This window comes from Aptenodytes patagonicus, chromosome 5 (genome assembly GCF_965638725.1).
Source record: "Aptenodytes patagonicus chromosome 5, bAptPat1.pri.cur, whole genome shotgun sequence".
NCBI classification, from domain to species: Eukaryota; Metazoa; Chordata; class Aves; order Sphenisciformes; family Spheniscidae; genus Aptenodytes; species Aptenodytes patagonicus.
In genome coordinates this window covers 8,310,497-8,337,121 of record NC_134953.1, presented here as the reverse complement: position 1 = coordinate 8,337,121, position 26,625 = coordinate 8,310,497, and the positions used below count along the sequence as shown (strand labels likewise).

General features: G+C 42.8%; 1 protein-coding gene across 1 annotated transcript; it reads right to left on the bottom strand.

The window, feature by feature from the left end:
* Positions 1-26,625, bottom strand: DUSP29 (dual specificity phosphatase 29). The gene is made up of 4 exons (XM_076338466.1): positions 26,520-26,625; positions 17,576-17,789; positions 7,304-7,524; positions 1-2,319 (listed from the first exon to the last, which is right to left on the bottom strand). The coding sequence occupies exons 2-4, from the start codon at positions 17,758-17,760 to the stop codon at positions 2,072-2,074; spliced, it is 654 nt and encodes a 217-aa protein (XP_076194581.1). The 5' UTR covers positions 17,761-17,789; positions 26,520-26,625; the 3' UTR covers positions 1-2,071.

Below are 26,625 nucleotides of genomic sequence, written 5' to 3'. Positions count from 1 at the left end.
AACATTGTGACTGCTCATTTATTTTTGAAGTGTCAAGTGGCTTCCTTTTGAGTTTCCTTTTATTTCTGTTTTTTCTGGGTTTTTTTCTAATCCAGGTGTAGGAATACTTAATTTGCTGTAAGTCCCAGAGTTTGTGTGTATCATGAATATTGTTCGCATCATGATGTCTAATTTGTTTTTTAACAGTAGTCTAGTTGTATTTATTGTGTTCTGCTGTGTCTGAGAATTTGAAGATAAGGTCTTTGTTACACAGATAAATACAAATGAGAAGTCAAAAGCATTGCATTATGGGTGCCTGCAGCCTTGGCTACGGTTACTGTTTGGAGAGGAATGATTTACTGGGCTTTGGGCCCCAAAAGAAAGTGAAGGAATAGGAAAGCCTTCACACTAGACATGCTAAGCCTGTAAAGAGCTGTTAACATCTACAAAAAATGGTTTAAAGTTGTGCTCAACTCTGTTTGGTTTGTAGCATATATTCGCAGTTCTCAGTGGCACACTTGTGCCCTGTGTTCTTTTTTTAAAGTGTCCAAGACTTCTACAGCCCATAGTGCACCAAAGTTACAAAGTCTTCCTCAGCTGGTAAAGACCAAGAGAAGTCTCCTGTGCTCTCGGTGGCTAGGTCGTTCCTCTCGGGCACTGAGGCAGTAAATAGCTCTTACCTGATACACTGAATTAGGCAGAATTCTAGCAGGGAGGGTGATGATGTGACTTTTTTGCAGATGCAAAAAAGGTAAACACGGCTTAATTGTGATCTTCCTCTACAGTATATTTTAAGACTATCAAATACTGCTGAGGTGGCAAAACTCTCACTGTGTCAAAACACAGTTACTGATGGTTTGTCTCAAATAGAGTAAACTGAACGAGTTTAGGCAGAAAAGTAGATCCGGTGTCCCCATTTGTGTATTTGGACTACTTCTGTCAACAAATACAATTATTAGCAACTGTATTGGAGCACAATAATGTATTAAGTTGGCTAAAGCTGAGATAGGAGGAAACATTTGGTAGTGGTAAATATAAACAGTGGTGTCTGGAAGTACAGCAGCAGCTTTCTCCTGGTTAGTCAGGTCACTGAGATTTTTTTAAAGGCTTCACCTGTGTCTCTTGCCTTCTAAATCAAAACTAAAATATCATTAAAACTGGTTATAATCCATTATCATTTAGGGGCTTATTAGGGCTGCACAAGTTCAGTGTTGAACTTCCTCTTAGCAGTGTAAAGGACATCCTGTTTTTCTAGCTGTTAGTTTTTTCAAGTACAGGAAAACAAGTCAACACAATTTTCTCAGTCTTTTTTTTTTTCTGTGGACTAGTAAATTGGCTTGGATACTGTATGTATAGGACCTTTTTAAAATTCAGGCAGTTGAAGCATTTGGGAAAAACAAGTTAAAACTGAAACTGCTGAAATGTCATGTGTATTTATCTCCTTGTATTGTTGTCCCTTGTGTCTGCTTATGCATCAGACCTTCTCAAAGGTCTTGCTTTGTTTCTAGTTTGCATGGTCTGCTGCAAAGTCCATTGTGAAGACTGGGTAGTTGATCCTCATCTGGAGGCTCTCTAAATGCTGTGCTGCCTTAGATTATTACTGTGAAAGAAGAAATGGGGATGCCAGGAAACAGCACAGAAAGGCAAACTCCTGCTAAATCCTTCAGGACTCTGGGACTAAACAATTCATCTGTGCTGCTACCATCTCGGTATTTTTCCTGCAAAATTTCTTCAGGAATGTCTAGCTCCACTCTTTTAAAGGCCATGTGCTTGGGTTAGGATCAGGATTTGGGGGGTACTCAGCTAGAAGGGTTTTCTTTTAAGTTGTGCCTGCTTTTGTGCTGTAAAAGCTCTTTTACAGAGGGTAAAATTTATTTGTTGATGTCACATGGAATTCTGCTAAGCCTGGAACATTCAAAGATGGGTTTTAAATTTGGCTTCCCTTCTTTCTCATCTTGACGGCGTTTGAAATGACTTTGTTTTTCCTTCCAAATAACAAATGATCCTTGTGACTCTGTAATTAACTACACCTTCCCCTCCCCTCCTTTTATGGAGTTTCTTTTCCAGTAGCACAGCCCTGCCAGGAACAATACTAGATTGCGGTGCTGTTCTCGTCGTTGTCAGATGGTAGGCTGTTTTTGCTGTTCCTCCTCTGCAGTGCCAGCGCTATGTCCAGTTCTCTCAGCTGCTTCAAGAAGCCCCGGTTCGGCAAGATGCATCGGTGTCTTGATACTTGCTCAATGGCATCCACCACTGTCATGTTCTTGTAAATCATCAGGTAAGCCAAGACCAATGTGGCTGACCGGCTGCGACCCATAGCACAGTGAACCAGAACCTTGTCTGTGGAAACAAAGAGAGATGATGCAGAGATGATACTGGGTAATTTCTTGGTTTTGACAGTGAAGGTTTCTGTAGTGCCCCTGCTGCGTTGGGTGGTTTGGCTACCCTTACCAGCACTTTTGTAAGGCCCATCTTTTTACAGGTGGGGAAACTGAGGCTGTAAATCTTACTGTAGTAACTGAACACCATCTACATTGGAGATTACGCATTTAATCCTAAACCAGGTAACTTTGAATTTTTTTGTGAACAAAGGTTGCAGAGAAGGCCTGGGGGCTGCAGCCTTGCATTAAGTACCATAGCAAGCCCTGCTGCAGCCTAATCTTGCGTGCCTCACAAGCAGCGTGTATGTAATTCTGTGTTTGGGCATAATGATCAAAGCACAAGGGTGTGGGAGGGTTTCGTATGTTATTGAACCATCCTTCCGTGAGGATAAATGAGATGCATGGAGGTGTCTTTCTCAGTTCTACCAGCTAGACACAAAAGCTAACCAAACTTGATTACTGTCAGAACAACAAAAAATAATGTCCTTCAAGAGCTAGATTGCATCACTTTATGCCCAAATACTTCGTTTGTAAAATACAACTAATGAGGCTTTTTTAAGGCTCAGTGGTATTTTTGAGGGCAGAGGATAAGAAGTGCCATAGAAGTTAATAGGCATATAACCAGGGGGATAGAAAGAAACCACTTCTTAACCTGTAGAAAAGCTTCTTTAGAAATCTCTGGCTAGTCACCCTTACCCTATCATGTCGAATGAAAGTAACATTTCCCCACCGCCACCACCTCTCTGTTTTATATGATCATCTCCTTGCAGTAGTGGCCTGTCTCATATACTGTCAATGCAGATTCTCTGCTAATAGTTTTCATCTCTGAATAAATGTGCCTCAAGATTTAGCTTTGTGACATGGCTTGGTTTAACTTTGGACTTCCAGAGGCAGAAAGTCCTTGGGTTCAGGTACTAGCAAGGATGTAAGCCAAAGTGAAACTTTCCTCATTTGCTGTGGCTGGGGGAGGTGGAGGAAGAGAACAATAAGTGGGTTCAGGTCTGATTGACAGGTTTTGAAACACTTCAAAAGATTTCCAAAAATGATTCAGAGCCCTTGAGGGGGTCTCACAAAGGGTTGAACTGCTGAAGGAAGTAGATTTGGAGCACTCTCTCTAACACCCTGCTAAGCTGAATTGCTACAGGGGGGGGAAAAAAAAAATCCTATCAGGGCCAATAATAGTTTATCTCTGTTAGCTATGCCTAGTGAGAAGTGTTGGGTGCAAAGCCATGACTCCTGCCGATTAACTCCTTTGCTTCCAGGCACAAGAGGATGTCTTGGCACAAGCAGCATTGCTGTGTAATGGATGCATCAAGAACTGCCAACACTGGAGGATTAATGGTTACAGTCTGCATCCTAATCCCAGCAGATAGTCTTAGAGGCATCTTGGCAAAATTCCAGTCTCTCTGATAACTAAAAGTGCCTCTTCCTCTCCTGGAAAATGATAATCCCTTCTATTATTACTGCAAATATTTGAAACGGATGAAAACTCTCATTTGTTCAGCCCTTCGTGCTTCTCTTTAGAGCTTCCCACCTTGTAAATGGGTTGCTCTTGAGGTGATAAAATACATGATAGGACAAGGAAGGCTTTGCTTTGTGTGGGTGGCAAATGCAGGTGATCTAGGAGAAAATGTACAGTTTTATATTGTGTTAACAAAGGCAAAAAATGGCCATACGATTTTCTGAAATGCCTCCTGGTTGTAGGAAAATGAAGTCTGTCCTTTCCTGTGTGTGAATATTCAAGATCTGACTGCCTGTTACAGCAAAACGCAGGGCCACGTCCCTTCTGTACTATTTTGTAGTCTTTTCAGTTCTGACGTAAGGACCGGTCTGAACTCTCTTCCCCCAAGAGGGAGTCCGCTCTTGCAGTCTTTGATTCTGACCACTTATATCTATCCCGGCTGAATATAAAATACCAGTGCACAGAGGCAGAGGTCTGCTGAGTGGTGACGGGTGCCTGAACTATTTTGGTCACTTGTCTTGGGCTTGTGTTTCTTGAAAATGTGTCTAGATGCAGCACTCGCTTTCCAGAGTCGGATGGAGTGATGAATGTTGAGGTGTCTTTGGTCAAGTGCCTTGGGTCTTTGTATCTGTCTCGTATGTTTCTTCTCACATTGCTTTTATCATCTCAGTCTTCAGTGTATTTTTTGCCATGACATCTTCACATGAAAATGGTATTCCCCTCTACTTTACATTCTGAGGAACTAAGACACCAAGAGAATGAGTAGTAAATCTGTAGCATAGAAGGGAACTTAAAAACCTTTTAAAATAATGTCTTCCTTTCAGGTTAATCAGGCCTCGCTGGGATAAATTTTAAGCTGTCCTATGGTCTGAATTGCATGTTTTGGGAAATATTTATGCACAGCTGAATGATAGCATGCATAATTGTGAACAGTTCGTTTGCCTCTAAAACTTACTCTTATAACTGAGCTACTTTCACTGTTCTTAAGTCCATCTGCCCATGCTTAAATTCTGCAAATACTGCTCTGATCAGGGAGTTTCTTAACCATCACAAAGATTTTGAAGGTTAAGTCAGAATTACTGCATTAGGACTATGTTTTGACAGCATCCAAATTGTCAAGCTTTCTGGCCTGTTGCAGAAAGAGGCCTCTTCATTTGCCTGACAACTTGTTTCAACAACATTGACTATTGAGCAGCTTCCCAGCAAAAAGCATTGTATGAAGACATGTATTCAATGAATTTGATCACTTGGCTGGCTGCAGGTCACACCCCAACCAATGTGATCCAGTCAAAGCAAATGCATTAATACCTACATTCTGGTCACAAAAGTCGAAACTTTTTTCCTTTTTCCCCTTTTCCCTCTCTTTGCGTTTTCTAAATTCTAATGCAAAGTAGCAAATGAGTGTAATGGTGTTACTGGTCAGAAGTATTTAGCACCATATACTGAAGTCCCATGTTATTACCACTGGAGATAGGTACTTGGTTACTTACTATAAAATCCTGTTCAGGAATCTGGATGCTATTTGTCAGTCACGAAGATGCACGCAAATAGTCCTTTCATTAGGCACTTGAAATACATAGCACCTTTCTACACTAGATGTGCATTCACAAGTAATGCATTTATGTTGTTGGAGGAGAGCACTAGTTACTTGCCACTAGTCTTTTCTCCTGTAAGTGTAAGAGATATCAGTCTACTCTTTAGTCTAGCTTCTGGAGTCATTCTGTTGTTCCAGTGTTGTTCCAATTTCAATGGGTATTGGAAAGCTATTGTCGTGCATTCAACCTCAATCTCGTGGGCCATGCATATGTGCCTTTATGCATATCTTTGGCTGGGGTAGGAGATGTACATTTAGTGTACTTTTCCCTCATGAGAAAGTTAAGAGCTTGCTCTTTTTCTTCGAGTGTTACAGTAATTCTTTATTTTATTGGCTCCATCGGAAAAGATCCTAACTATCTTGTTTAAAAACCATGTGAATGTGGCAGGCAGCGCACAGCTACAGAAATGGTTGCAGTTGGTAGTATCTACTTCAGTGCAGGTTTCTTTTTTTTGTCTCCCCCCTGCCCCTCATCCTTCCCTGCCTCAATATTTATTGGGATGCAAGGGTGTTTTTTTTTTTCCTAGCCTTTGCTGCTTCCCTTGTGCTTGTTTCTTTACCTCCGTGCAGCAGACAAAGGTGTTACAGGAACAGGAGGGTGATGGGAGTGAGGAAGTCTGCATTTCTTATTTGAGCTACTCCAGTCTGATACTGACCTCTGGCCTCCAGCCAGGGCTAGACACAGGTGCGTGTGAGTTATCCACTCCTTCCCAAAGGCAGTGCTTCAGACATACTTTTTTTGAAATGCCAGGTACCTTTCTTCACAAGCAAGTAAGCTCCTGAAGCAGTTTCTCCTGCTATAAGGGCTTTGATTTTTTTTAAAACTGAACTGCTTTCAAGACTTTCTCCTGAACAAGGGAAGGGACTGTTGCTGTAGACTGTACTTGCTGAAAGGGTAAAATTGTAAAGACGTGGCTGGCTACTGGGGGCAAGCTAGGTAGTAGCTGACTGCAGCTGAGCTAAACAGCCAAGAACAGAAGCTGACACGAGGCTAGAAACTTGATATGTGACCCTCTGATATTAAGGGCTTTGTAGGTCAGCAGGAAAGTCTTAAGTTTCTCAGCTGGTTTCTGGTAAAATATCCTGTAGTGATTTTAAAAAAAAAAAAAAAGCATGTGGGGGAAGGAGTAGGAGTAATATTGAAAGCCAGTGTGAGGCCTAGGCTGTAGCACTTCACATCAGTGGAAAGCTTTCTGATAGAACACTGCTGGAGGTCAGCAAATAATGAATTGTAGTAATCAAGCTGAGAAATTACAAAGGCTTTAATGAAATGTTTCTAGATCTCTGCTGTCAGAGTTGTTTTGGCCCCCTGCTGCTTGGAAGATGGCAGAGAGAGAAATCTGTTATAGCTTGGGGTAGATCTGTTGGCCAGGTAGGAAGGTGGTTTTTATATTTGTAGAGTGAGTCTAATGCTGCAGAGCGTGAAGCTGTGGAGTGACAGCCTTGAATCTCTGCAGAGCACTCCGTGTTCCACTCCCACTGCTATGCAACCAATATGCATTAAACCTTTCTTAATAGGGACTAATTTGAGGAAAAGACAGCTAATTCGTGGAACCTATGCAGTGTCTGATTGTTTCTGATGTGTTTATGAAGGAGTCAAAACAAAAATCTCTATCAGACAGGAGACCTTAATGCAAGCTGTGATGTGGACTTTTATCAAAGTGCTTGGTAAGGGGCTCTTGGGCTGGTACCAGCTCTGCAGTGAGAAAGGTCCTAGTTACATCACTACCTTCTCTTAAACTAGTTCCCTGCTACTAGTTCTGTATTCTCTGTTAAACTGTATTGGACTTGTTTCATTCCCACAAGGTTGAATGCCGTGGAACTATGCTTATAATCAAATGGAGTAAATACTGTACTGTTTTTAACCATTTTCAGCACCCTCCTTACTTCTTTCATCCTGAAGCGCTTTATCAATGAATTTAGAAGCTGAATAAAAGAACTGGCTGAGCTTGAAAGTGGGGAGATCATCTGCTTCCACTCCGTGGTACTCCACAGTCATGTCGTGATAATAATCTGGTCCTGTGTCCACGTTGCGCTGACCATGGGCGGCATTGAGGATGTGGGTGAAGCCTGCTTTCTCAAGGCTGTAGCGATCTAATGCAGTTTTCCTGTTAAAACAAGAGCTGTCACGTAAGTGAAGAAGCTTCTTACCCAGCAAGCCAGAAAAAAACCTCCTCTGATTTGGTATGTTCTAAATGTTAATGAAACTGATAATGCTTCAAAAATGCATCGTTTACCATAGTAAAGATTTTAAGATACTGTCATTCACAGTGAATGATCTTTCTGGAGTTCATAACTCTCTCTCCCAGGTCCTTAGAGCACCTTAAAAATGACTTTATTTTCCTGGCACCTTTGTAATGTAGGCAATACTGGCTTCTATCCATCTTGTACAAGAAGAAACTCGAGATACAGAAAGAAATAGAATGAATTATTTAAAGTCATAAAAGCAAATCAGTGGCAGAACTTGAAATAGGACCCATGAATGCTGCTTTCCCCTTCTGTCCAATCAATTGATATTGCAGAACTAATAAAAGAGGCAGTGATATGTGAGTAGTAAGATCATCTGGGATTCAAAAAGAAAGCTCTTCATTCCTAAAAGAAGTTACTGAGTTTTTTCTCCATTTCTATTTTGAAAAATAAAAATAATTTTAATAAATATAATTTTAAAAATCACCCTTCTGTGGTCACAACTCCCTATCAGGTTTCCTTTTACTGTCATGTTTGGTTAAACCAGAGGTCTAAAGCAAAAAGAATTAGATATGAAAATTGGATATTAGCCTTCAGTGAAAGCTGAAAGTCATATATTTAGCCCAATATTCTAATTTATTGTTGTCCTCTCTTCCCTTGGACAGGGGAAGTCAGATAGGAGAGGAAATCCTAGATTTTTGTGTGCCCAATACCCACTCTTAAGTGCTTGCCAGCACCCTGAAATGCCTCAAAAAGTGCGGAGTTTTTAGACAGGCATGTAAAAACTTCTTTGTTCCATTACAGAAAGCTTTTAATTTTGGAAAGTTTTGTTCTGGAAAAGCTGTCAAGTTTCGTTAGTGCCTAGGAAGACTACTGAGCTTTTTACAAAAAATTGTGTAGGCTTTATTCTGTTAATATATTTTCACGTAACTACTGCTGCCATAAATGAATTAGCGCGTGATGTGAAACAGCTTTTTCCAACCAAAAGTACCTCTCTCCATGAATGTTTCCTGAACATTTCAATGTGTAAATGCAGCTGCTGTCACACAGGACGTTGTGGTGGGCTACCTGTTGTGTTTCATAATTCTAGTGGTGATAGCTCAGAATGGCTTGTAGTTGACTCCACCTTCCCAGCCTCTCTCAAAGTCAAAATCCCCCTTTGAGCAGTCAAGAACCTCGTGATTAGAGCATTTAACTGGGATATGGCTACTGAAGGTCTTACCTATGCTCTTTCTGATTTAAATTAAGCTCATGACAATTGTCTGTTCTGAGTAGACCTTTCTCCCTGCAGAAATTCCTTTCTGGTCGGGAATGATAATGTCTTGTCCCTGCTGGCATTTTTGCTATGAAATGATGTCGTAAGTCCCATATGTGATGATTTAAAAAATAAATAAAAACTGGAGTTAGTGTGGTGATGCCTGCCTAAGCTCCGTAGACTCTGGAGGACAGAGAAGCAGCAGCATCTTGCTGCTAGTGCTGTGACTTGCCACCTTCACCTCAGGTTAAATAGTGCTCACTCCTTCCCTTTGTATTCTTGTTGCAGCGATTGACCTAAAAAGATGTTACTTTTTCTCCCTCCTTTTAGAAGACTTGTGCCTTAGGATTCTCTTCAGGTGGATATGCTCTATATACTTTGCCAGCAAAGGCACTTCAGTTCTGGATATAAGGATGGCCAGTACTTAAACAGATTAAATATCCTGGCCAAAGAGTAAAGGTGCAGTGAATAACTACTTCTCTTGGTTTTGGTGTGCTTGAGGCGAACTACAGATTCTGCTTTCAAATTAAGTCTTACGTTGTTTCGCCTCCCTGATGCTGGGATAGAGAAAACACATTTTCCATTCACCAGGCTTGGCCCAAAGCATGTATCCAACAAACTATGAAAGACTGATGGTTTCGGGTCAGAGATCTGTGCTCAACTAGAACCCCTGCAAGTGGAGACCTACATGCTGAATAGCAAGTAGGACTGTGGTGTAGTTAGGGTCAGTGGAAAAATAAAGTTTTTGATGGACTGTAGATGCTACCAAACTTTGGTTTCTGCAAGCACTGCTCAGGCTAATAAATAGCATTTGAATTAAATGATGAAGTTGTTCTCAGCAAGGACAATGTCAAACAATAGGTCGCATGACAACATTAACATTTGACACTTACATTCATCTGAAATCCAATTTTCCTGTTTTCCTTGATTAGGTTCTCAGGAGATTGCCTTTTGATACAGTGGGTGCATCTAATGCATTTGTTTCTGACGGTCACGCTTACAGTCTTGTTCTGTGTCTTAGGATCTCATTTTTAAGTGTTCAGTGGCCCCACTGCTTCAATGGGTATTCAGAAAGAAGGGATGCTGTCTTTCGCTAACTGCATAAGCAGTCGGCTCAGTCTGGCCAAGCTCCTGGGAACTTCCCCCTCCACCTCCCAGTCTTGCCTGTAGCTGCATACTGTGAATTTGGGGCCTGGGATGGAATTAATCATCCTCCTTTCTATTTAATCAATTAAAGGCAATGTAGTTAGGTGTTTATTTTGCATCACAATTTGCATTAGCGTGGTCTGGCCCTTGGCCTGTTGGAGTTTGGGAATACGCACATTGTTACTCTGTTAGCTCACTCTGTTTCCCATGGCTTGGGCTGGAAAGGGAATGAGAAGCAGCAATGGATCAACCTTGAATGCTGTTGCAAAAAGCCCATCGTAAATGCTCAGATGTAACTAAATCATCTTCTGTGAAATCACTTATTTTTAAAGTAAATTATAAATGTACCAAGGAAGTACTTAGAGGGTTATCTACTCCACTGGTTTTGGCACTGAAGAATTTGTACTGTTTTCCTCAATGCTCGGAATAGGCTGACTTTTAAAATGTTACCTGCTTTTTAATTACGCTTGATATGTAAACTGATTCAGCAATATCCTTTTGGACTGAATTTAACCTTGCCCAATATAATCTTTTGCTTTATAATATGGATGCACATTTTCTTCTTTCCTCTGACGTTGCGAGTCTAGAAGACTTCCAGAAAACAAATGCTTGGTGTTGAGCACTCAAATCTGTTAAGATCTCCATATTTTCACAGGAATAGATACTCAGACTGTGCTGTGTGTAGGTGTTGTAGAACCCGTTAGTGGAACCAAGATCTAAAACATTTGCGCTGGCTAAGTGGAACATGGTCAGTGTAGGTCCTGTGGGTGTGTGGCTTGTGCATCTGCAGGCTGAGCTATTGCGTGTAATCTGTAAAGAGGATGTCGGGCACCTTTCTTCCAGTGGATACCCTGGACAGTATATCTATGGAAAGCTTTTCCTAAGGTTTCTAAGACATAGCGTTGCGTAGAGATCTGAGGAAACAGTTATTGTGCAATACAAAATAGGGTTCACTGGACTGCGAGAGGTGCCTGCCTTGGGCTTTAGAATCTGCATCTTTTGAAGAAGAGCCTTTTGAAGAAGGCTGAAGTAACCCTTAATCTTTTTCAAGAGCAAGAGTGCTTGGTTTCAAACTCGGTATGGAGATTAGGAAGCACTTACGCTCTTTCTCCTTTCTCTCCATCCCCCCAGACTTGCACTTGATAATTATGTTTTCATAAAAGATATCTCTACCGTTCTTTCAAAAAAATTCCCTTTTTTTTGTGTAAAACCTTTCCCCAAAAGCTAGGCAGACAGCCCAGTTGGACCACCGCTTGTCATACTGACCTGGGTTTGTCTGCTTTTTCACTCCCATCAGCTGTCTTTTTACTTTGCCCATTGATCATAAATACTATTGGGCAGGGATGGCCTGTGCTGAGATTCTGACACTGCCATAATATAGGCAGTTAAACTTGAGGTCACGCTGGGTCTGCAGCATGTTGATTGCCAGTTAACGGAGAGCAAGAAACAGGTTGTTAAGCCCTCATATAGGGGGACCCATATGCTTGTAAATGGAAATGTTACTGTGCCCCTTGACGTGTTTGCTTGGACTGCCTTTAGCCATCAGTGAACACCGGCTTTGTGTGACAGACTGGCTTGCTTTCCAACCTCAACTGAATCTGTAGTGTAGATGCTGTTGTGGAAGCATCCCTCGTTATCTCTTTAATCAGAGCCTAACTCTTTGTGTGTTTCATCATGTGTGATACTCCTGGTTACGTCCCAAGGGGGAATGCTTTTGGTCTTCCTTGCAGTTTTTACCATGCCTGAGGTATCAGTATTTTAGATGAAAGGAAGGAATAAATCAAGCATAAATATCTGCAAATATCTGATTGGTTGAGGTGACTAATAGCATAGGCTCATTCAGGGGTATATGAATCATATATCTTACTGGAGGATTTATAACTCTATTTCTAATTCACTTTCAGCTAGAAATGGCACAGATTTTTTTTTCCCTTGCAATTGGCTCACTACCAGAGTTTAATAGTCAAGCTGACAATATTCCTCTTTCTCCCTCTTTGGGTGCTGCTGTTTCCTAATAAACTGCAATTAATATTTCTATTTTTGTGATTATGGTTGAATTTTAAGTAGCCATTGTAAAGAAGAGTTTGCTACAAATGCCAGTGTAGGTGAAGCCATAAGCATTTGACTACTCTTGCAATTGATTTCATTTTGTATATCTCCACCATCTGTGCTATTAGCACTTGGATTTCCTCTTACACGGTGCAGCTGTGGTCTCCAGTGTCTGCCTTGAATGTCTTCCTTTGCAGAGAAGGTGAAGTGTGGCACTGGGAGATAACAGTGAAAATTTCGGTATAATTCAGTTTAGTAAGAGATGAACTGGGCAGATTGGTCCCATGTAAAAACTCATCAGCTCTCCAACTCAGAGCACGTAAACATATGCTAAAAGTTAAGCATACCCAGAAGTCCTTCTCTCTATAGCAAAGCACGTTAAGCAAAAGCTCAGTGCTTTGCTGAATCAGACCCTGCATTTACTGTAGGACAGATGGACTCATAAACATGTTTTTAAAGTTCTGAGGCAAGGGGGAGTACTTTGATATGGGAATGCCACCTAAATGGTGAAAATTGGAGATAAAATCACTTTCGCATAGGGAGATACTGATAATAACAGACTATCACCAAGAGGGAGAACTGCCCTAAACAAGAATGTCATCCATTCTCAGATGGTTCCCAAAAGACTATTTACCTCTCTACCTCTCTTGGGTTGTGCAAGGGTAAGTAAAGGGCTTGTCCAAGACTTTAACTGTGCCTGCTGTCAGTTTTAAAGCTAAGATTCATAGGAATAAAAGCAAGTGCTGTAGCAAACTCTGCCTTCTTCTGGAAGCAACAATGTAAGTAGTAAGTAGAAGAAAATCCTTCCTTTCAAGTTGCTGTCTCCAGTGTACCAAATCCCTTCTCTCTCTTTTCAAAAATACTGTCATAACAAGCTTTAGTCCCAGCTGCTTTCATCAGGAAGATGCCCAAACCAATGGAGTTGGAAGAGAGGGAAAAACAACTTGCAGGCACTGCAGCCTGCACGTCCACATCAAGTATTAAGTATATTAAAAGCAGCTAACAAAGGGAAGAGAAGGCGGCTCGTGATGAAAACCCAAGTGCATCTAAAGGAAGGGAAGTAATCCCCCGAAATGCCTCGTGAGGGTGTGGGCAGAGCAGCTCCCTCCGCAGGTAAGTCAGCACCTCACAGCTGGTACTGGTCAACCAGATGACTAGTATGCTTATAAGCTCTAAGTAGAGCCAAGTCTCTTAAGCTTCATGCGAAGGTTGAGCAATGCAAACATGTTTCAGTATAGACTGTTAAAGCCACAGATTGACGTGACCCAGATTGACAAAACACAAGGAAATCTGAGGCAACATGTTACTAGAAGAGGAATCGTCTCTCTCAAACTTTTCCATTTTCTTAAACGCTGAAGGAAAGCTCGATGCAGGATGATAATTTACCAGATGGTCAGTGTCAGAAAGAAGCTTCCTGAATGTAGGCAATACTGACACTTTCTTAAGAAAATCTGGCAGTTCTCCCTCCTGAGGAGAGATGTTGAGAATTTCCAATAATACTGACCCAATTTCCTTTGGTAACTCCAGCACCGAGGGATCTAGAGATAGCGTAGCATTGTATCCCCTTTTCCTTCTGAGGTGTTGCTCCATTTCTGTGGGTACCTCCTGTTCAGCGTCAATTAAAAGAATTTTTAGGTACCACTGAAAATACTGAACAGGATCTTCATAATATGTGGTAGAAAAAGATTTACTAGTCCATTTTCCTCTAGCCCAAAAGGGTGGATGTTGTTTTTGTAAGCGATACAACCTAGATATACAGCAAATACCTCTCTGCTTTTTATACAGCAAAGGCATCAAACACATGTGACGTAGCCAGTCAGTTCCTGGTCTTGACTTCAGTCACTCACCAAGTGTTAGAAACCACCTGTAGACAGAGATGTTGTTGTGTGGGGGAGTGTTACTTGTTGTGGAAACCGTTGCTGCTTTAAGAGGTTTATGGCCCACTGTTACAGATCTGATTTTCTGGATTGTTAAACTGCTGTTACAATTGGCAGATTCTCATACTAACAGAGTTGAAACTGTGTCCTCAAGAGTGTTGTTATAATCGAAATCTGCATACACTCCTATTTTTGTATGATTAATACTGGTGTAGATCCTAGGAGTTCATAAGGCTAAACAGTGGGAGGTAACTATTTGCTACCCTGAGTGAGTCCCATCTGTTTTCTTCTAGATCAGTATAAATTGTCTTTCTACTTAGTCGCTTGGAAAAAGCCATGCTGTATTGTTTTTTCTGGAGAAAGGGAAGAGGAGAGAATGAGTTTGTTAAGCGTATATTTGAAGTTTAGTTACATATTTTAATTACTGTACGCTCCAGTCTGTAGGTTTGAGTTACTCGTGTGTCATGTTGAACCTTACCTGTGTTAGTTCTCAAGACCATAAGCCCTGGGGCTCTACTGGGACAGACACAGACCATAGCTCTCTTGAAGTGCAAGCTCAGTTCAGCTGCGTATCCAGGAAAATATTTTTCGTATTTAACCTGTAAGGAATTAGACGCCAGAAGATTTCTTTTCCTCTGGGAGTAGTTTGAGAACGCAGAAAGACCTGAAATTGTGATCAGGCCTTAAATCCTAATGAGAGCTAGAGGATGGTTAAGAAGAAAACAAAATCTTGGGAGGCCTTTGTCTTCAGCTAAAATATTAATTGAAATTCAGAAATGTGGAACCATGAACATCATCTCGGGTAGTAAGGCGATCACTGAAGAGCCGCAAGAAGAAACTACAAGCTGCATAACTGGCAGAGGCTTTCCATATGATTGCGGTGAACCAAGCAGGCTTGGGATTAGCCAGTAAAACTGCCCATGCAAGTAACCTGGTGACCAGTGAAAGAAAGGAGCAAGACAAAGCTGCTTTCTATCCCTTTAGAAAGCTTCTGGATGTGAGGAGGATACATGCAAGCACTAATCCTGGTAGCAGATGAATCAAAATCTTGGCAAAGCACGTTTTATTCCTATCACTGGGCTGTCTCCTACAAGTTCCAGTGTCTGGTCTTTAAAAGTCCTTGGAACTTGCTGGAGGAAAATTTCAGTTGGAGCTGAACACAGCATGTTATATTTTGAGGCTTTGATTATTCAGGGCCTGACAGGCTCATGGAGATTTCATTGCCTCTGGGCAACATCTGCAGCGAAGCCTTGTAACAAAAGAATTGAGTGGCCTCACAGGGCTCCTTGATAGCCTGTATTGCATTAGAAGGAAGATGTGGTTACGTAGTCAGGGTAATTAATTAGCATTTCCATAAGCAGTCACAAGTCCTGTTAACCTTGTAAATGCAGGACGCAGGAATGAAGCACAGATGTGAAGACTCTGAAGATAAACTCTGCATGTGTGTGTTCGCTTGATTTTGTTGATGAGCTCCACTAAATTCTTTCAAGATCAACCTTAATTTAGCATGGCTAAGGATGCAAATACACCCAACATCTGTTCACGTCTCTGTGGCAGCTCTTTGGCGACCAGTGCTACAGCAAGTTCTTAAAATAAAACAATACAAAAACCCCTGCCACACTGAAGGGGGAAGCTGTTGGTCAGAAGTAAGATGTGGAGCTGGCTGAGGAAAGATACAGAGGTCTCTGGACTTTGCCTGCTTCAAATCAAATTTTAGTTCTGGTAATGAAAGCTGCATCTTGCCAGTTCTCATCTCAGATTTTTCTGCTACTGGGTGTCAAGTTTGCCCTTAGCTGGCTGACAATAGTCATTCTCTTGCAGGGAGCCTCACTTTCTGGTGAAGTTTTGCTTCTGTTCACCCCCCACCTGCTCCCCACTTCTTCCTTCTCCGTTGGCTTTCTCGTTCTTTTGTCCCGGTCACGTGGGGGACTTGTTTCCCCTTGAAGCACCATTGCTTTTCCTCCTGACTTAAGACCCGTCTCCTACAGAAATAGAAAACTGCCCAGCATAAGTGGGTGTAGTTTTAAGTACCTCTCAAGGAGCTTGTTTTTCTGTTTCTCTGGTTAGTTTGTACAGAGTGCAGGTGTGTATTGTATTCGAGTCGTGCCTCCTAGCATTTATTATATACAAGGTGTAACAAGCCACTGCTACAGGAACGATTACATGAAAGAGTCAGTGGCTGGTGTCCTGGGCTTAGAGACTGACTGTCCAAAGACCTGTTGTCTCATTAGATCCCTTAGCTCAGAGGGCAGAGCTGTAGCTTCATCACAGAGATAAGAGGGAAATTATTCTAACGGCTTCATTCAGAATAATTCTGCTGGTGACTTTGAACAAGGAAGCAGGGAATAAATGCTAGAAGAGGCTGTTCTTTACACTGAATCTTGAGTTAGAAATATCTAACAAGAGGGGCAGGGTAGGATGGAGAGAGGACAACTCAACCTCCTTTTCCTTTGTTCCCGAGTCGTTTGGCCAGGCTCTTCCCATGGCTTAATTTTTTTTCTTTTTTTTTTCTGTCTCTAAAAGTGGGAGCCCCGGCTTGGTTAAAGCCCAGAACTCTTGTGTGTCTTGCTGTTGCCTCTGGCGCCACAGAAGTAATTGGTCGATGATATTAGGAGTCTTGTAACTTTCAAGGCTGTATATCTTTCCTCTTTTATAAGCTGGCAACAGATGAATTTTAGGACCTCTTAAAAAAGTTATTGAGAACTTTGGAGCCAGTGGGGCTCCTGCTTGTGCCTTACAGTGATGATGTAAAAGCAATGTCATGTTAGCGCAGGGTGTAGAGGAAAATGGGAAGGGGACCAATAATGCCTAAGGGGTAAGAAAAGCTCTCTTGCTCTGCTCAGGGTTTGGGTTGGAGATTTTCTGATGGCATGTCTCGCTGCTGCAGCAGTCATCTCTGCTTGTCAGAATAGGCTGTTTCTAGCTTAGTCCTGTGCTCAGCAGGGCTAAGTCTGTTAGAGCTAAGTCTGTTTTGTGGGTTTGGTTTTTTCCCAAATCACACTTGGTCTGATCAGTGAGGCACATCTCTGCAGCTTTGCCTTCCACAGGGTTCTGTTTGTTTTCATCTCTTGAGCAATTTGGAAATGCAGAGTACTCCGTGTACACAAGCACAGGCTTGGAAACGCAGAAATACCACTGTGGGTTGAGCTGTCTCTTCAGTCACTTTTCAAGAATTACAACTTAGGCTTAAACCAACCTAAGCCGTGGTCCTACACATCTAGGCCATGCTCTTCTGCCAGTGTAACTGTGGCAGGACTTTCACTCAGAGATAAATGACAAATTACTCCTTGAAATGAGACATTTAAAAATAGATTGTGACTAGCTTCAATCTCTGCAGCCTACGCTGGTGCCACAACTGCTCCTGTTACTCAGTCTTTAACAGTAGACCCCGCTGCACTTACCCAGCGCTTTCTTGAAGAAGCGGCAACAACGGACACTGTGTGCCTATATCTGTAAGGGCCATGGCAGGCTCCGATTGCTGTATTGAACTCTGGCGTCTATCAGTAGCTCAACAAATCACATCGTCACCACTAAATACTAGGGAATGGGTAGGAGGAGGAAAGAAACACCCCGCTCTGTTGGTGAGCTGTACCTGGTACAGCTCAGTCATCTCCTATGTAGAAGAGATGTACTATGTACACTTACTCATCTCCTATGTAGAGGTTGGGCCAGACTTCATTGACATGAGTGTACTTCGGGCATCCTTTCCAGAAGAGTCGCTCCAATTCAAATGCGCCTGGGGTACAGTAATCCTCATCAGGATCTACTTTGATTGCTCTGTATGCATTTTTCTTCCCAGCGTTCAAACCTGCTGATGACATCTTGTCCATGGAGCAGCGTGCTCAGGATGTGCAAGAAACTGGAATGCAACCAAAACAAGAACGTTAAGCACAAAGCAAGCGAGTTCTGCTCCAGTTGTGGGACGCTGGGAGCAGCACTGCCCCGGTGTGATTGGGCATGGTGCGAGATGGATGTACCTGCTCTGTGCCAGATGCAGATTCGCACCTGGATTTCTGCCTCCCCTGAACTAGGCGAGGAATACTTTGTTGGATGAGCTAACCAGCAACAGGAACAAAAGCCAAAGGTTTGTGATCACCAAAGTTCGGTCTCCACTGGGAATTTGTTTCCTAGAAAATCCACTGGTAAGAATTTGGTAGGTCTAGCAGCCTGATCCAAGGGATCTAGAGCACCGAGGGGAACTGGATGGGGGAAATTTAAGATGTTTCTTTATTGTTAATTGCGAGTCTCCTAAAGGCTTCTCCTTTATGTGATTTTCAGCAACTCGGGGAGATTAAATGAGTCCATTCAGGTGAATGCTGTGTGTACCTGTTCCGCTCTTTCAAGATCTTAATGCAGCTCTGCACGCTGAACCTCATAGGCTGTTTCCTGGAATGGGAGTTTGCCTTTTTGCGGCACCACTGACTGACAAAATATTTTTTAGCCAGGATGGGCTCAAGGACTTCCTTCTTTTCAGGCTCACTCTCTTTTTTTTAACCTAGATGCACACATGCCAAATGGGTTGGAAGAAGTACTGATGAACACGTAGTATAAAAGGGAGCAATAGAGCAATGTTATCCTGTAGCTAAAATCAGAGTATCATTAATGTTGCCAAAACCAACACTCTTTGCCTGGCCATGTTGTCAGAGCTGTCTCGCTCAGAACTGACAACCTTAATGTCCCATGTGTTTGAGCTATCTGCTAGTATTGAATCCCTTGGTGTCGGCTTTACACATCTCTTGAAGCTCCAGATTCTCTCTTGCTTGCTGCGATTTCCTCAGCTGCTGTCCCGATTTAGACTTTCCCCTGTAGAGTTTGCCTCCCTCAGCTCTGGAGTCAACAGTTACAGCCCAGTTAAGTGGTCTCCCTCCTCCCCCACTTCCCCAAGGCTGCGCCTTACTTAGGAGCCGGGCACTGATCCCGTGAGCAGCGGGAGCTCAGAGGGCAGCCTAAAGTTTTCACAGAGCTGGTGAGTGAAGTTGAAGGCCAGAGACTAACTTGAGCCTCCTCCCTCATCCATTCCTTTATGAAGACACTGCCTTGGGACACGGCGGGTAACCGTATGTTTGCAAGAATATTCTTGTCTCTTGGACAGGTGGGTTTTTTGCATCCATGTTTAACTTTCCTAATCCCCTCCAGCTGAAGTATCTCAGCTAAAAGCCCAGCGAAATACGTGTGATGCAGAAACCCTTGCACCAGCAGCAACCACACCAGCCGCTGCAGGTGCAGTACAGTTGCAAGAGTGCAATGCTGTGCTCCTTAGCTCAGGTGTGGCACTGCACTGTCCTGCCAGAGGAGTCAGCCGGTATCCCCACACATACAGTGTTGGGTGTGTTTGTCAAGGGTTTCTCAGATTTTTTTTTTTATTATTTTAATTTTTTGATTACTTGAAGAAAATTTTTCGGGGGAGACAGATAAGGTACACTACATCCATGTATTCTCAGTGAAGAAGAAGAAACAAGGGAGTGGTTGACAAGTGATAAAGGTGTACATGAGAGCTTTCCAGTCCAAATTAATAGCACTGGAAACTCTGCATGTTACCAGGCAAATACTCATGTCATAGATCCCTGCACAATGTTGGAGAAGGATTATTGTGAGGGACATGGGTGTTGTAATGTCTCCTTTGGTTTTCTTCTGTGGATTTGCACATTTCTGAAGGCAAAGTACGTTTTGTTCTGCAAGTTGTCAGCAGGTAAGTGCTCGTGCAGCTGATCCTGACGCTACAGCAAACCTCTAGTAACTAGAATTTGGGGCTGGCCACATGCCTGATCTCCTATTTACCCTGTTCTCAGTTGTCAACCCTCTTCCCCTTTTCTCCTCGGAAAACAAGTTTCCCTTTTTTCCATGTTGCCAGCCTTCTGCTGCAGATGTTCTTGTCTGCTTCATCTCCCTGTTGGGTCTGTCTTGTTTCTCCTGCTGGGCTGCCTGATGTCTCAGGGCAGCGGTTGCTCCTGTCTCTCATCCCCTTGAAGGAAGAAGTTGAACCTTGCAGTTCTGTAGGAGACTCGTAACAAGAAGAGGTGGAGTTAGGCTTGATCTTATGAAGCGTGCGAGTACAGCCTGCCAAAAATCCACCTTTCTTGCAGGCAACAAATCCTGTCGTGGCTCCCACAAATTTTTTGTGTTGGCCACTGGTGACATTTGTGTCCTTTTAATTACAAAAATCTGGCTAGTGCCTTTGTGCAGCTGTGGTAGAGCTCTCCTGCAAGCGGGATGACTATTTTTCACTGACATCCCGTGTACCCATGGGGTTTATTTCCTCAGTTTGGGCTCTTTTGTGCCTGTCATGTACTGTTTCTCCGCAAAACTTGAAAAAGCCAAATGATTCCTGTTTTCCCACTCAAAAGCTAGGCAAGATTGTGGAGTCGGTTTTTGTTTGGCATGTGTAGACCTTTGTTCAAAAATTGGCTTGCTTTCACTGGCAAGGGGATCTATCTTTCAGCCAAGCTTCCTAAAACATGATGATGATGATTAGCTAAGTGGTCCTCTGTTGAGATTTGTAAAGGGCTCTGAGAATTCCAACTTCTAGCAAATTTACCTTGGGCTCGGTCTTGCACGCCTCTGAGTAGCACCAAGTCCCATCTCTGTGCCTCTGGTAGCCATTCCCCAGGAGAGCCTTTTTCTTTCCCGTGCCAGAATTACGCTAATTCTACATGCAGACTCAACAGTGTAGATAATGTTAGACTGTCAGAGATACAAATCTAATACAGTCTGACTTCGGGAGTGAATAGGCTGTTATCTAGAACTTGATAAGAACTGCTGTTTGTCTGGTAAGGAATTATCTTAACTGAGAGCCTGTTGCCTTGATGCTGAAGGACTGATTGTGCTTTTATTCGCAGCTCCATGGAATGGGAGGGGAAGAGGAGAAAGCAATGTAATCAGTAATCACGCTTGGTGGCCACAGCGCATTGATTCGTTACACCAATAGTCCTGCTCGTAGACTGCAGACCTCAGAACAGGGCAATTACATCTGCAAATGATCGTTTGTGGTACTGTAACACCGTCTCAGTTTGAAGCTTGGTTAGCACTCTGAAACTTAGACCTCTGCTGAGAAATACTTGTTTCTGTCTGTCCTGGGAAGCCATATGCTCCCTGAACTTTCAAGTAAGCTATGTTCTTTTATGCCTTGCCAAGGTTATCTGCTGTGGGGATTTTTAAATTGAATTAGAGCACAGGAAAGCATCAGTTGAAATTCCTCTAATAAAAGATGTATTTCAGATTTGACTCTAGACTAAGTAAGAAGTAACAGAGTTTCCCCCCCTAGGAGGAGGGGAAGGGGGAAAAAGGGGCTGGTTTGCTACTTGAGCTCTGGAATTAATTGCCATGAAGCATTTGGTTGGGGGGAGGAGGACGGAAAGGCTTGTCTTGCCAGGAACTAAAGATGTCTAACCTCATCTCTTATTGACTGTTCTGTATACACCAAACGGGGCTGAGGGAAGGCTGTTCCCTAGGCCTGCCCTCTTAGATTAAAAAGTGAAAAGTGGATTGGATTTTTTTGTGTGTGTCTTTGTTCTTAATGCTGTGGTGGATATAAGGATGACTGTCTGTGTAAGGGTGACTGTCTAGCACAGGCCCAGGCAGGGAAAGCTCAGATTTCTTTGGCAGACCTTTGGGGAGGGGAGACAGTCCGTTGCAGGGTGTTCACCCGGTGCAGTCGGATGGCAGACAGATTGCAGGCTCACCCCCGCGCAGGCTCACCCCCGCGCAGGCTCATTGGAGCAGTCTCTGACCCCTTGCAGTGCTTCGTTTGGGCTAAAATGCTTTGCCTTATAGACTAGTTAGTGCAGGCTGAATGATGTACCAGTGCAGCCTTCCTGTACCAGCTTGGCAGTCACTTCATGGCACCGCACTGTGCTGGGGACACACAGCCTTGGATGTGGAAGCTCTCTGGAGTAGGGATGGTCCTCGTGCCCTTTGCGTAAGGGACTCTGCACTCTGCTTGCTCCTGGAAGTGCTGCTCCAGCACAGGACAGCCTTTCTCATTTCATGGGGGAGGGATGAAGGGGAGTGTCAGCTAGCGGGAACTGCTGTTGTCCCAGAGAGGTTCTTCTCGGCAGGAAGGTTTGAGCCCAACTTCGGGGCGTAGTGAGGAGTGGAGCCCTGCCTCTGGGGCCAGGAGTTCCCTTCCAGCGAGACAGGGCAATCTGTGGCTCATCCCACTCTTCCCCCGCGCCCAAGCCACGGCTCCTCTCTCGCTCTGCTGCGCTATGCTGAGGCCAGGCCGTGTGAGCTGCTCAGACCTTCCAGTTCCCCCTCTGCACCCACCCTGCGGTGGCTGGTCAGCAGCCGAGGGCCGGGTCCACCTCGGTGGGACCAGGGTCTGATGCTCAAGCCTGTGAGATTTTGTCTGCCAAGCCTGACATCCTGCGGGTTCCGCTTCTCAATCCAGCGTGTGACTATAACTCTGGACTGCCGGTGCTCGCCAATTATGCTGTCATGGACTTAAGTGTATTATCAGAACAAGGATGATAAGAATTCAGTCATCTGCATTTTTATACCCTAATCTTTCTCTTCATAAATAAGACCAAAGTGCATGTTATCTAATGAATTTTATTTGTTAATCACTTGGATGGCTGGAATATTTCTCCCCCTTGGGTTATATGTATATAAATGAAAATATTGTTAGTGATTTCACAAAATGGTAATTCAGAATAATGGAGAGTTAATCCTCTTTTCATTAGCGAGCCACTTCAGGACATACACTGTGGCAAATTACACTGCATTTTAAGTCGTTCTTGAGTGCTGCGCACTAGAAAAAAAACATTAAACTATTTTTGCATTGATAGAAGTAATTGTGTGGCTAATTTGGATAAGCAGCATGCATTAGGCACAGCAAAGGAATCTCTTCTTTATGCTCACTCTCCACTCTACAGCTGCCAAATGGAATTTCTTACAGAGCTCTTTAGCTTTTTTATTTTATTTTTAACAAAACAGGGAGGGAGGAAAGAAAGTGCAAGGGGAAAAAAGGAAAATCTGCCAGTCTATCTGCTGTTTAATTCAGAGAGTGAACAGTCTAGTGGCTGGAGCAGTGATACGGCAGTGAAAGATTTCCTTTCTGCACCTTGTTCTGAGTCCCTTGAACTCCTCAAACTAACCCCAAATTTCCAGGGAAGCCCCGAGAAGTCACAGAACATAGTGGCCCATTTTCAAATTTGTTCAGCTGGAGGAATGTACCTCCCCCCCAAAAAAATTTGTAGGGGGTTAGTTAATGCTTTTGGAAACTTCAGTCGTGAGCTCTACAGTTTGGTAATCCCACAGATGGGGGGAAAAAAAAAATGAGGTTCATATCTAGAGGTGAACGTCAGAGCTTCGGTGGTGGTGTGTACATTTCTAATGCTGGTGTTCCAGATGTGGTGCAAGTTTCTGAGTACTTCGAGACTGAAAGCTATAGGTCATTATCTACATAACAAAATACTATGTTTCTTAATATTTTTGGCTCAACGTGCCGTGCAAGCCTTAGTGCTGTGTATAAAGATGCCAAACAATTTGGCAAGATTTATGCCTGGGAGTTGAGATCCAAGTCAGCTGTAGAGATTTCAAAAAAAAAAAAAAAAAGAAAAAGAAAAAAGCAGACACGAACAGAAAAGGCTTGCATTTGCCTTTGTCCTTTGCAAGGACCTACGTAGCCTCTCCCATTCTTTTCTGCACCCCTCCCTGACCCAGGGGGGTTTCTCCATCACTGCGGTTGCCCCAAGCGTGTGTACTCTGGCTGCCGACTTGTAGCTGTGTTTGTGTGCCTGAAGCTATGGATCCCCAATAAGGTCAGAGCCCAGTGGTCTGTTGGTGTGCTCTACAAACATGCAACGGGAGAGGCTAAGCAAATAAGAGGTGGGAAGGAAAATGGAGACACAAGACAATTTTCCTCGCTCTTCCCTTCTGAAGGAACAACTGTAATCCTGTTAGCTGTTCTGTCCTGCCTGACATAGGGCACAGGGCTTCCTTGCCTTAATGCCCGCTTCAGTCCATATTTATATAGCAGAATAGTTTAGATTCTTTACCACCCATGTTTCCTGCTCTTGGGAGTTCTCCCAGCCCGTATGACATCAGTCACCTGGGCTAGTGAGGCTTTTGATGCTGGATTTATTAAATTTAATTTGGCGTACGCAAGTGTACCGGCCTTGGTTTGGTACTCAGAGTTGTCTAAAAGCTACTTCTCCCTGAAAATACCAACCAATTGCAAACTTTTCTGGTTTAGCTGGGAATGAAAGGTTTTCAGCATCCAGAAAACAGCTAAATATATAACCTATTTGTAAATGTGGAGGCAGATTTTGATCTTATTCCTGTTTTGGTGCTTTCAGATTTTGCTTCCTACCTCTTTCCTCATGACAGCTCTGAGAAAGGAGTGGAGCCGGGGTATCTTAAGGTTTTTTTTCAAGATGCCAAGGGAGGGAAAGAAAATAACCAAAGCAGACTATCTGTCAGCTGTGGGCCTTTCATGAAAAGTTTACAGAAGTAATGACATTTCCAGTAGACCTTATGCCCACACCAATGCAGTAGGGGATAAACACGGTGCCCTTGAAATTAGTCAGTGGTTTGACCCTCAAGTCCAGGGACTGAATTTATCTACTGCCATGAACACTAAATTTGAAAGAACAATAATAAAGTGGAAAAGAAACCCTGTAATTATGATTAAGAAATCATTTTTGTGCATGAAGTTCTTGTTACTGAGAAATGATTCCCATTTTCTTTTCTGATGATGTATGGAGAGCTGACTTACTTGAATGTTTTCATTTATTAGGTGGAATTCAACACCACTGAAATCAGAGGACATCTGTCTTCCAGGGGGTCCAAACCTGAGACCTTCTTGGCTTCCAGACAATTGCAAAAATACCTCTTATTTTTATTTACTTATTTCTTTCAGTTTAATAACTACCTTAGGTAAGACCTTCGTGGAGAAACAGCGTCTGTAACAAGTGTGTACATGAGAGGGGAGTACCTGAGAGAAGGTAAGGATGGAGAATACCAGTTCTCCCACGCTTCCGAAAAAGTGTGCAAAAGGCTTGAATCCAGTTTAGTAACCTGTCTCCAGGTAAGCACTCTCTCGGTGCTGAAGGCAAACAAAAATCAGATCTAATGACGGAGGGTCTTCAGAAATAGCAAGGGAGGATCTATTGAGCAAGATCCTGAATTCTTAAGAAATGTTTTGTTCTTCCATTTCCAGCCAGCATGCCAGGTACATACCTCCCTTCAGGGTGAAAAAGTACTTACCCTTTTCGAGTATGACTAAGCAGAGGGCTGCTTTATAAACTGGAAAGTTCTCCTTGCAGAAGCCAAGGCACATGCTGTCTGGAGCGCAGTGTTTGCACTTGGGAGGAGGGTAAACAGTGCTTTGGTTTCTAAGCTTTTCATGACTCGAAGTACATCAGTTGAGCTGAGAGTTGGTCAGCTGCAGTAACAAAAGCTTGCTTTGTCGGATGATTTAAGTAAATGAATTTAAAATGGTGCTTCCTGATAAGCCAGCCCCATGACATTTTGCTCAGGCTCCAAACGCTGGCAATAGCCGTGGAGAGCTATACGCTTTCCTGTGTAACCTGGCGCTTGCTGCGCCCCAGGGTACTGCCATGAAGTGCGGTGCTGCAAAGGTTCCTTGGGTGGTTTGGTTTTTTTTTCCCCTAACACTAGACCAAAAAAACTAATTTTGTACAAATAATTCTTGGGAGGGAGGAGGAATAAGTCCTTCAAAAAAATCTTTCTCTAAAAGAGCCCTAAAAGAATGAAGCCAAGTGTTGTACATCCAAAACTGGAAATCCCCGGGGTACCTGCAGTATACTTAAGTGAAGAATAACACAGTCCTGTGTTCCTTATTCCTGTCCTAGTCTTCACCAAAAACTGTCATTTACTTCAGTTCCTTTATTTTACCCCTGCATTCTTATGCTTGAAGCATTCAGGGACTGTAAAATAGTTCATCCAATGCATTCGTCTTTAAACAGTTTAAAACCAGAAGAATCATAGCCTCTGTGCAATTATTTCCCAGACCCTCCTGCTGTGAATATTCAAACCTAACCAGCTATTTCAATGAATTTCTAAGCCACTGGTGACTTTTTAAAAACTTATTTTTGCCCTCATTCTTTATTGTTGACTGAACTGGTTAATTTAAAACAGATTAAGCTGAGATTTCATTAAATATTATGAGAGTGCCCAAAGAAACTTAAAACACAGCGTCATCTGAAAGAATTGTAATTCAATTGGAAAAGTTAGATTTGACTTGAGGGTGGAGCAATTATCAAAGAATAAGCAAAATATTCTGGGACAGATGTTACAAAAGCTTGAAAATTTGCATTTTTATTCCTAACTTTTAAAATTATCTCTAAGATAAATACAGTTTTGACACCTCATTTCCTATTTTATAAAGTTATTTCTGTAACATGACCGATTTGTTCTTTAAAAAATTATACTTTCAAAACCTCTTTGACTCTTCAATAGTGTTAAGCTTTTTTTTTTTTTCCCCCTCTGCAACAAGTTTATGAAGTTATCAGTTACCTTGGAAAGTTTGCCAGCCCTCAGTCCTCTCCCTGGTTTACTAACCTAGGTTATAAAAGGAAGAAAAGGAGCACAAGAAGTAGAGCAGAAAATGTATATTGCTTAGCCTTACCTGTAAGCTTAGGTGGGTGCTCTAGGTAGCTGGGTCCTGTGAAGTGCAGCAGAACGACAAAAGAAATCTTACTAACTTTGCAACTAGAGTCTATTTTTAGAGGAGG

Excerpts from the sequence above, each read along its gene's own strand:
- DUSP29 (XM_076338466.1), bottom strand. The coding sequence starts at position 17,760 with ATGGACAAGATGTCATCAGCAGGTTTGAACGCTGGGAAGAAAAATGCA. Across the intron at positions 7,525-17,575 it reads AACCTCTACATAGGAGATGA|GAAAACTGCATTAGATCGCT; the intron begins GTAAGTGTACAT and ends TTGTTTTAACAG. Across the intron at positions 2,320-7,303 it reads AGCGCTTCAGGATGAAAGAA|ACAAGGTTCTGGTTCACTGT; the intron begins GTAAGGAGGGTG and ends TTGTTTCCACAG.